This window comes from Tenrec ecaudatus, chromosome 18 (assembly GCF_050624435.1).
Source record: "Tenrec ecaudatus isolate mTenEca1 chromosome 18, mTenEca1.hap1, whole genome shotgun sequence".
Lineage (NCBI taxonomy): Eukaryota > Metazoa > Chordata > Mammalia > Afrosoricida > Tenrecidae > Tenrec > Tenrec ecaudatus.
Window position 1 is genome coordinate 8,754,129 of NC_134547.1, and position 10,292 is coordinate 8,764,420.

General features: G+C 60.3%; 2 protein-coding genes across 2 annotated transcripts; one reads left to right on the forward strand and one right to left on the reverse strand.

Moving 5' to 3' along the window:
• Nucleotides 1-8: 8 nt before the first annotated feature.
• LHB (luteinizing hormone subunit beta) lies at nucleotides 9-1,254 on the forward strand. Its single transcript, XM_075537905.1, has 4 exons — nucleotides 9-29; nucleotides 276-380; nucleotides 710-877; nucleotides 1,012-1,254. The coding sequence occupies exons 1-4, from the start codon at nucleotides 9-11 to the stop codon at nucleotides 1,252-1,254; spliced, it is 537 nt and encodes a 178-aa protein (XP_075394020.1).
• On the reverse strand, nucleotides 303-10,072 carry RUVBL2 (RuvB like AAA ATPase 2). The gene is made up of 15 exons (XM_075537039.1): nucleotides 9,984-10,072; nucleotides 8,712-8,766; nucleotides 6,889-6,944; nucleotides 6,204-6,345; nucleotides 5,879-6,008; nucleotides 5,718-5,784; nucleotides 5,046-5,152; nucleotides 4,852-4,945; nucleotides 4,511-4,634; nucleotides 3,959-4,053; nucleotides 3,764-3,882; nucleotides 2,283-2,402; nucleotides 2,062-2,191; nucleotides 1,575-1,689; nucleotides 303-1,479 (listed from the first exon to the last, which is right to left on the reverse strand). Exons 1-15 carry the CDS (start codon nucleotides 9,990-9,992, stop codon nucleotides 1,454-1,456), a joined length of 1,389 nt encoding a protein of 462 aa, XP_075393154.1. The 5' UTR covers nucleotides 9,993-10,072; the 3' UTR covers nucleotides 303-1,453.
• Between the last annotated feature and the right edge of the window lie 220 nt (nucleotides 10,073-10,292).

A 10,292-nucleotide genomic window follows, 5' to 3' on the forward strand; every position in this document is an offset into this window, starting at 1 on the left:
GAAAGGACATGCCCCCTATTGTGGAGGAGGTGGGGCTTACTGATGGAAGATGGAGTTAAAATAGCTAAACCAAGCCTGAGTCTGGGGACCCTCCTGATATCCTGGGTGCTTGAGTGAGGGGGTGGCGGTGCATCTGGCATAGCAAGAATCATCCTTTGGGTTTGGGCAGGAAACATGGTTGAAGCTCCTGGAATTCCTTGGCAGTCCTGGAGGGTCCAGATTGCAGGCAGGCTTCAGAGTTCCCCAGTCCCCACCCCCACTTCCTGTGCCCCCAGCCACCTCTGAAGCCCGCCGAGTGGGAGACCCACGTCACTAAAGGTGTCACACCCCGCGGGGGCTGGCTGCGGCCCGACCTTGTCCTCCTCTCGCCCTGGGGGGAGGTGCCGGGATTAGTGTCCAGGTTACCTGGCATCTCGCACTTGGTGGCCTTGCCACCCCCACAGCCCACAGGTATAAGGCCAACTCGAGGCCCCAGGGGAGAGACTGAGGATGGAGATGCTGCAGGTGAGGTGGCGGGGTCACACCTGGGACAAGAGAGTGCTGACCTGAAGAAGGGGAGGGACAGTTTCTTGAGGGAAGGGAAAGGCTGGGCCTGCCTGGGGGCGGGGGTCCCTTAGGCAGAAGCTAGGAGGGTAGGACGGGGCAGGGCCTGCATGGGGAACTGGCGGACTGACTGGGAAGCACTCAGGGCAAGGTCTCCTTGCCCCAGGGGTTGTTGCTGTGGCTGCTGTTGGGCTCAGGCGGGGTGTGGGCATCTCGAGGACCGCTGCGGCCTCTGTGCCGTCCCATCAATGCCACCCTGGTTGCGGAGAATGAGGCCTGCCCCTTCTGCATCACCTTCACCACCAGCATCTGTGCCGGCTACTGTCCCAGCATGGTGAGTGGGCGAGGGTAGGGTGGGTGACCGCACCCTGGGCGACAGGGTCAGTGCTGGGGGTGGCACGGATTCTCAGACCCGCGCGGAGGCCCCTCAAATACCCGTGGACCTGTGACCCTGCTCACCGCCTCTAGGTACGGGTGCTGCCAACCGCTCTGCCACCTGTGCCCCAGCCTGTGTGCACCTACCGTGAACTTCGCTTCGCCTCTGTCCAGCTGCCGGGCTGCCCGCCTGGTGTGGACCCCATGGTCAGCTTCCCTGTGGCCCTCAGCTGCTGGTGTGGACCCTGCCGCCTCAGCAGTTCCGACTGTGGGGGCCCGAGGGCCCATCCAGGGACCTGTGACCGCCCACACCTCCCAGGCCTCCTCTTCCTCTAGGGAACCCTCAGCCCCGCATAGCCCCCCTCTCCCCGCCCAATAAAGGCTCTCCAACCAGCTCTCATGGGGTCTCTCTCCTCTGTGGGCTCAGGAGCGCACACGTCCATACGGGGCCACCCAGTTGTAGAACCATTTTATACAAAGTCACAGTGTCGAGCTTGGGTAGAAAACGGGGTTGGGAGGGAGAGGGACTGTCAGTTCAGGATGTGTCCATGGTCTCGCCTTCTGTGGGGAGAAGCGGGGGTGCACACGGGGTCAGAGCTGCCCACCTGCGGACATGCCCCCCCTGACCCCCCCCGCCCTCCCTCGCCGGGGCTCACTGAGCTCGTTGAACAGGAAGGAATCCTGGTACTCCTTCATGTACTGCGTGGAGCGTGACTCGTCCAGAAAGAGCGAGTACACCCTCTTGATGTCATCCACCTGCACCTCCGTGCCCTGGGAGGAGGTTGAAGGCCAGGCGTTAATGGGTGCGCGCCGCCCCTTGTACCCACCCCCGAGGCAGCAGAATGACAGCTGAGGACAGGGCGGCAGGTCAGGTAACCTGGGTTCAAATGTGGCTCCGCCATCACCTAGCTTGGCTGGTGAGCTCTGGTGCCCCGCCCCCTCCTTTGGTCTGCTGTTCATTGGGAGAAGGGGCCTAACCTCCACCCCTGAAGTGCCTTTGCTAGGCATTTACTGTGCCTTCTGGGTGCCCAGTCTGGTATGAAGTGGCAGAAGCAAACCCCCCATCTTTTAGGGTGCCGCCTCCAGTGCTACCCCTGGTCCACCCCCCCTGCCTCGTGTCAAGCCGCTCAGCCGCTGGCGGACCTTGCGTTTCCGGCACACCAGGCTGGCGGCAGTGATGAGCTGGATGGCGTAGCGCAGCGAGGTCTCCAGGCCGATGCGTGTCAGCACTGTGTAGGCATCCTCGCTCATCTCCACATCCTCCTCCTCACACCTGCACGGTCGGTTGGGGGCTGTCAGGGATGTCCATGGGCCTGGCTGATGCTGAGGGCAACCCCACCCAGCCCTCCGGGTCCCGGCCGCACCGGATGCGCAGGATCTGCTTTGTGTCCTTCTCGCTGTAGGGGGCGGTGGAGACGATCAGCAAGCGGTCCAGGAGGTCGATGGGGATGCCATGCGGGCTCTGGTAGCTGGTGCCTCGGATGCTGGGGGAGGGGAGGGGACAGTCAGGGGAACCCCGGAAGCCAGTCGAGAGAGGCCCACTCTCCTGGCTCTGAATCATCCAACCACTCCCCCTCTTCCCCCACCCTGCACCCGAGGCGCCCACTCACTGGGCCAAACACCCAAACCTCTCAACCTTCAGTGAGGGCTTCTGTCAGCCACCTGCGTCAACCCCCAGGCTTGGCACACAGGCCAGCTGCTGTCACCTAGCTCCCAGGGTGCAGGATTACCACTCCAAGGTCACAGGCGGCCTGACACCAGCTTGATGGGAGTGGGGGCACACTGTGGGGCTCAGGAGCGACAGCAGCCTCTTCCCCAGTGACTCCTGGAGTAGTTCCCGTGCCCTCACCCTTGGCCACTGACCGGCAGGTGCCCAGTCTGGCCTCTCTCTCAAGGCCAGGGCTAGGGAAAAATCAAATGCTGCCCTGCCACTCCCATCACTCAGCCTGAGGTCACTGGGCCGTCGGTCCTGAGAGGCCAAGTCACTACCTGCAAATCAAGTCTCACCCACAGGGAGCCTCGAGGCTGCAGGGCGATAGCCCTGCAGGGTTTCCTTTCCAGGGTGCAAATCTCACCTTCCTCCCAAGGAGACTAGTCGGCAGGTTTGAACCGCCAACCTGGCTTTTGGTCAGCAACTGAGCACCTAACCAGGGGTCCTCCAAGGCTTCTTCTTCCACTGTGGCCTGTGATTGTGCACGCCAACCAGGCCCAGAGCTCTCGCTCCCTTCTAACCCACAGCGACTACGGAGGACAGAGCAGGTCCGCCCCGTGAGCATCCTAAGACTGAGCTGGCCATTTATCTGCAGGGCCTGGACGGCACATAGCTTTCAACTCCACGCCACCAGCCCTATCCCAGGGCTCCAAGAGCTTGGTGTCCCCCTTCTGTCCATCCCCCCACCCCCACCTTTGTAGATGGATCCCTGGAGCTAGTCCTAGAAATGTGGACAGCAGTCAGACTGGCCAACTGGGGGAGGGTGCCTACAGCCTCTGTAATGACACTGGACGGGGGGGTATGGGGGTGCAGTGCTGGAGCTCATTGCCCTTAGCCCAGACCGTCCCCAGCAGATAGCCAGGCTTGCAACGTGACACCTCGGGGCCCCAGGCCTCTGCCGCCCACCTCTAGCTGAAAGGTGGCCGTACAGCGAATAACAGCCAACCCTAGGTCCCTGGAATCCCGGGGCCTTCCGGTCAGTAAATGGCCACGGTCAGCAGACAGCTTGGGAGGGGAGGGCTGCTGTCAACCTGGCTTGGCCCCGTGGCACCCTGGGAGGAACAGCTGCAGCAGGGTAGCTTGGCCCCACTGCTTGCAGGGCTCTGGCTCAGGGCTCTCTGGGGATAGGCTCACCGGGTGATGCCGCGGTTGGTGGCCATGATGAGGACAGGAGCCATGTCGCTCTCCAGCGCTCGGTTGAGGAAGGAGAAGCTCTCAATGTCCAGCATGTGCACCTCATCGATGAACAGCACCTGGGGCGGCAAGGGGGCTCAGAGTCCGCCCTAGGACCCTCCCAGTCCCTGCCCCACTGTGGCCCCTGCCTCTCACCCCGGGGATGATCTCCGCCTTGCCCTCCTCGCGCCACTCGGCCACCTTGGCATTGATCTGTTCGCGCACTTCAGACTTAATCTCTCCTGTGTCGCCTGCAGGAGGTGGGGAGCAGGCATCAGGGAGGTGGGAGGAACAGAGCCAACAAAGGCAGAGGGAGGGGGACGACGGGCCTGAGACATGACAGGGTGAGAGGGGCCGGTGGGCAGGGTCTGGAGTGTCCCTATCCAAGGACAGCAAGGAGCGCAGAGGCAGGCGGAAGAGAGGGCAGGCACAATGCCCCCGGGGACCACCACAGGCTCTGCCAATCCTCCAGGGAAACCAAACACCAAGCTTCACTGCCATCGAGTCGAGAGGCTGATTCCTAGAGCAGGTTGAGGGGAGGGTAGAATTGCCCCTCCCACCCCCTTATTTATGAAAACAGAAAGCCTGGTCTTTCTCCACACAGCACTGGTGGTTCGGAAGTGCTGACTTGCAGTCAACAGCTCCATGTGTCACCCAGTCCGCCATCAGGACACATCATACTCCCACAGGAGGAGGGGCGGGGCTCACCCGAGAAGAGTGCCAGGAAGCCCTGCGTGCGCGAGTTGATGACGTCGATCTCGTGTAGGGACACAGTGTGCACCACCTCCTTGCGCTTCTGAAGCTCGCCGTCCGGGCACTGCACGAACTTCGTCTGGGGGCCGGGGCGAGACTGGGCTCAGCAGGGCCGGTGTGACGGGGTCACCCAGAACCTCTCCCCGCCCTCCTCCACTCAAAGTTGATCAAGATGGCACAAGAGCCTTGGGCTCCTGGGTTGGGGGGTCACAGTGTCCAGTTAAGCGGCTTCCCACTGGGAAGACCCAAAGTATTGGGAGCTCCTGCCAGGGACCAAGCACCCCTCCCCCACACACCTGGGAGCCCATGGCATCATAGTCTCGTGCCCGGGTGAAGGAGCGGCCCAGCTTGGAGATCTTGCCGGTGGCTTTGTCAATAGTGATCACGTCTCTGCGGGAGGAGAGGGAGCAGGGCGGGGGGCATGAGCAAAGCCAGGGCCCCCAGCTGCCTCACTGTCCCTCCCTCCCCCCAGCAGCCAGCCTCTGCTCACCCGGCCTGGACCTTGTCCTTTGTCAGGGACTCGATCATCTTGGTGCCCAGGTCATAGATGGTCTCCATCTCTGTGGTCTTTAGAGTCAGCTTGCCCACTTTGGAGCCCTGAGGAGTGTGAGCCAGGAAAGGACGCCCCTGGATTCACCAGCCCAGTAACTGAACCCCTCGGCCACTACCTCTCCACGAGACCACAAAACCACCAAGCCCGTTACCATCAGTCAGTTCCGACTCACAGAACTGCCCCCTGGGGCGTCTAAGGCTGTAAGCCTTCAGCGAAGCAGACAGCCGTGTTTCTCCCTTTGACTGGCTGGTGGCTTCGACTCGCTGACCTGTCTAGTTAGCAGCTGAGTGCTTAACCACTGTGCCACCAAGGCTCTGATCAAACCCACAGAAGAATTAAGAAGCCATCAGGCCTAGGCACCTGGAGGGGGAAACAGTTTGCTTGGCGGGAAAGAGGGGGACCTGTGCTCCCTTAAAGAGTTTTAGTCTCAGAAACCCACAGGAGCAGGCCCACCCTGTCCTACAGGGTTGCTCCCGAGTCGGACTTGACTGGGTGGCAATGAGTTGGCCTTTGGAGTACCCAGGCCTTCTCTCTGATGGGGCCCCCCAGGCCTGGATGTTCACTACCCCCCCACTGCCCTGTGCAGTGTTGGCCGGGCCCCTGACTCACCGTGCCCGTGGCTGGCCGGTCGATCTGGATCTCCACCACCTCCCCTTCGATGATCTCGGTCTCTTCCCTGGACACATGGCAGAGCTCAGGCAGCAGCCCGACCTGGGACAGCTGCTTCCACGCCCCCTCCCCTGGCCCCCCACCAGTCAGCTCCAGCTCACTTGATGCGCACGCCGATGGACCTCCGGAAGGCCTGTGTCAGAGCCTCGGTCCTGCTCATCTCCAAGGAGAAGATCTCGCTGCCCGCAATGGCCGTGAACGGGGTGTCGGGGCCCAGTGCCTGGGCCATGCCTGGGGGTAAGGGGCCTGGTTAAGTGGGGGAAACTGGTACCAGATGCTGCTCCAGATGCTTCCCGACCCTCTGTGTCATATCCATTACCTTTGGGACTCTGTCAACTGCAGCTGACCTTGATCCTGCCTTACTTATTTACAGGGGCGGGATTCCTGGGCTGAAACCAGGAGCGCCCCACCCACACAGTCCCTTACCCATGGCGATGGCTGTCTTCCCCGTGCCAGGCTGCCCAGCGATGAGGACTGCCCGGCCGGCAATCTTCCCTTCCCGGATCATCTCCAGCACCACGCCCGCTGCCCGCCGGGCTGCCAGCTGGCCCACCATGCCCTGGGAGGCCTGTGGAAGGACAGGGGTGCGAGGAATGGAACTGATGTCAGGCTGGGGTAAAAGCTGCCTTCCCGCTGCTCCACCCTGGCCGCCCAAGATGAAAACGGGCCCCTTGGTGGGGCCGTCTAGCAAAAGCCACAGTATAGGCAGAAAGCAGACCTGTACCACCTCCCCATCTCATCTCCTCCACCCTGACTTTGTAATATCACAGTGGCACGGTGGGTTCCACAGTGGGTGGGTGGCTACCCACATGCTTGGTACTCCATGTTACTCCATGAGAGAAAGATGAGATTGCCCGCCCCCCCTAAAGGCTTAGCACCTTAGAAAAGCCAACAGGCAGTTCTACTCTACACAGGAGGGTCACTGGAGCCAAAAATGACTCCAGAGGTTTACTGCGTTGGTTTTGGCCGTTCCCTGTGGCTGATTTTATAACCAGGTGGTTCCAAGTCTGGAAAGCCACAACAACAGTCCCCCCCACACCCATTTCCCTAGGACCCCCAATCGGAGGATCCCCACCAAGGTGCCTTCAAGCCCCATCCCCTCTTGCTCTACCTGCCGGGGCTCCAAAGCGTCGTCCAGGCCCAGCCCCCGGATGTGGGAGTGTGCACCTGGAGGGGAAAACAGGACACGGTGACCACCAGCTGGGGACGGGGTGGAAGTAGGTGGGGAAGGAGAAGCAGACTCCCACCTCCTAGGTTGCAGGCAGGAAGGCTGACAGCAATAAATACTCAGTAAATGGGAGCAGCTCGCAGGAGAATGTTCTAACTCCGTGCTTCTCAACCTGGGGGTCGAACGACCCTTTCACAGGGGTGACCTGATTCATCACAGTAGCAAAATGACAGTGATGAAGTAGCAATGAAAATAATGTGATGGTTGGGGGGGTGGTCACCGCAGCATGAGGAACTGTATGAAAGGGTCGAGGCATTAGGAAGGTTGAGAACCACTGCACTATGCTGCAATATGGATGGGGTTCGGGGACAAGGGCTCCGTGAGGTCAGGTCCTTTGCTTGATAAGGCAAGTGGTAAGACAATCAGTCAATCAAATCAAATAACCAACCCAGGTAGTTTCAACTCATGGAGACCCTAGAGGACAAGACAGAACTGCCCCCTGTAGGTTTCTGAGGCTGTAAACTTTTATAGGAGCAGAAAGCCTCGTCTTTCTCCACAGGATGGCTGGTGGTCTCTTAACTTCAGACCTTGTGGTTAGTGCCATGCCCCCAGGGCCCTTTGTCTCAGTCCAGGGCTTGGTCAACCACAGCACCAGGGCCAGCCACTCATGCTAGTGAACGAGTTTACAGGGCACAGGGCTGCATCCCGACATACCATCTATGGCTACTAGTGCCCAACTACAAAGGGCTGTTGGTGGCGCCACAGTTAAGTACTTGGCCACCAACGGAAAGGATACATTTGATGCTGTCACATGGGGGCGCTCTGGTGCTGGATTTAACTCCTAGGCTCCCAGGCAATAAAATGGGGATTTGGGAGTCTGGTGGATCAAGGGTTAAGTGCTTAACTGCTAACTGAAAGGTCAGGGGTCTCAGCTGCTCCTTGGGACAAAGGACCTGCTGATTCCATCCAACCAACGACAAGCAGGGAAGCCCGAGGGGCCAGTTCTGCTCCGTCGCTGGGGGGGGTCACTTGGAGTTGAAGTGGCAAGGGCCCTGGCTGGCCACCTGGCAGTGACCAGAGCACAGAGAGGATGGGCTCTGGTCATTTCAGAAAGTCTGGCCGACTTGAGCTAGCCAGTGAGTGCCAAGGGCCCGACTGTGCAGGACGCATGCACCCAGCCCTCAGGTCCCAGTAGACTGCCCTCGAACTGTGGGGGTGCTTCCAGGACACTCACACCCAGCCCCTGGCTGGCCTTTCTTAGAGCCATAGGATGAATGAATGGGCCAGGTGCACAAACTCAGGATAGATGAATTAAGGAGCCTAGTGAAGGCCAAGTCCCTTCTGAAGGCTGCCCCCTGCTGGCCCTGCATGGCCTGACCTACGGATCATCCTCTGCCTCTGTGAGAACACAGCCAAGACTGCTAAGGCTCAGTCCCCTCCTCCGAAAGGGAGAACAGCTGTGGGCAGCCTGCGGCACTCACTTTCCCCCATTAATGCTGGTGGGTTCGGTGGTTAGTTAGCGCGTTTCAACTGGGCCTCAGCCAGCCCCCTCTCCCACACCCACAGAGCTCAGGCCTACAAGGGTCTAAGGGCAGTCCATGCCGGACACTTGGCATGTGCAGCAGCAACGAGGCCTGGGGTGGGGGGGCCTGTGAGCACCTCCATTTCATGGGGCACAGGGGGGCGGGCAGGCTGCCCCCCCTGGCAGAAGTCCTGGAGGATTTGCTCAGTGGACAGAGACACCTGAGTCAGCCAAGCTCACTCACCAATGCGCTCAATCCTGGTCACATCTCGGATCTCTGGGACCTTGGTTGTGGCCGCCTGAAAGGAAGGTCAGAAGACTGGTGGGTGAAACCTCTGAGTCTTTGTCCTCTGTCCACCCCATCTCCCCACTTCCTGGGCATGCCAGCCACTCTCCCCCTCCCCACCGTCTCCCACTAGGGTCAAGTTGTCAGCCCCTCCCACGGGGGAGTCCCCAGAAGAGAGTGGAGTTTCTCACTTGCCCTACCCCATCGCACAGGCGTGGACTACATCGCGATATTCTCAGTCTTGGGAACTCACAGGGGCAGTTCTACCCTGCCCTATCTGGTCACAGTGGGCTGGAATCAACTCACAGAAAAAAAAACCAAGCCCTCTCTGCCATCTGACCCACAGCAACTCTATGGGACAGGGCAGAAATGCCCCTGTGGGGCTCTGAAACCTTAACACTTCACAGTAGAGTCTCATCTCTCTCTTGCCAAGCGGCTGGTGGTTTCCAATCACTGGCCCTGTGGATAGCAGCCCAACGCTTACCCGCTATGCCATGAGGGCTGGGAGGGGCTGTTTCGGTTTGTTTTTAATCAAACGGGCAGCATTTACACAAAGTCAGGGGATTAAGGGGTGCGGGAGGAGGAATGGACACAGGAGGAAGGGGGATCTGTAACGGAACAGATTTCTTCCAGCAAGTTGAAAATGTATGAATTGCGAGTGTAAAACCGATGTAAACCTTCACCTAACACATGCCTCCCCGCCCCCCAAGTTCCCTATGAAGCTCTCCAGTCTCGGGGTCCCCATCCTCTCGTTCAGCTCAGGGCTCACTAAGCGACTTGCACACCGAAAAGGTCCCCCCCCCCCAGCCCAGCTCCTGCGTCTCCCTTAGAATAGCAAGGTTCTCGGAAGGCATGGAAGCCCAGGACACCGCGACGCGCATTAAACTTTGGGGCCCGCGGCTGCTACCCAGGCTGCGGATGCTTTCAAAGGGATTCTGGGAGTTGGAGTTCCCCCAGCAATGACGCGGTCAAATCTGACCAATGAGCCCACGGATGCCCACTTCAACCCAGGAGCCCAGGGTCCCAGCCCCGGTCCCCTCCTCCCTCAGATCCAGGGGTGCAGGCCTGCAGCACTTCCCTCAGACCCAGGAGTCCTGGTCCCCCGCCCTTCCTTCCTTGGGTCCAGGAGCCTTTGCCTTCGGCCTTTCTTCCCTCGAACTCAGGGGCTCAGGCCCCCAACCCCCTCCTCCCTCAGACCCAGCGGTCCAGAAGCCGAGCGCGAACACTCACGGTTGCCATGATGCTCACTAACCGCCAAAGCCCCGGCGGAAGCGGAAACGGAAACGCGCTACGAACGCGACGTCGTGGCCTCTCTAGGCTTTCCGGTCTTCCAGAGGTCTCGGTAGTGTCTCATCAATATGCACACGCCCCTTGGAGGGGGCGTGGGATCACGCTTCTGCCCCGCCCACCCACTGAGACTGAGCTCGGGGACGCGCGTCTGGAACTCGTGGGTCCGCCCCCAACGCCTCCTGGCTCCTCCTCCGGAGACCCAGCCCTCCTCTGAGGCGACGGCAAAATCCTCGGCACCACTAAGCGCCA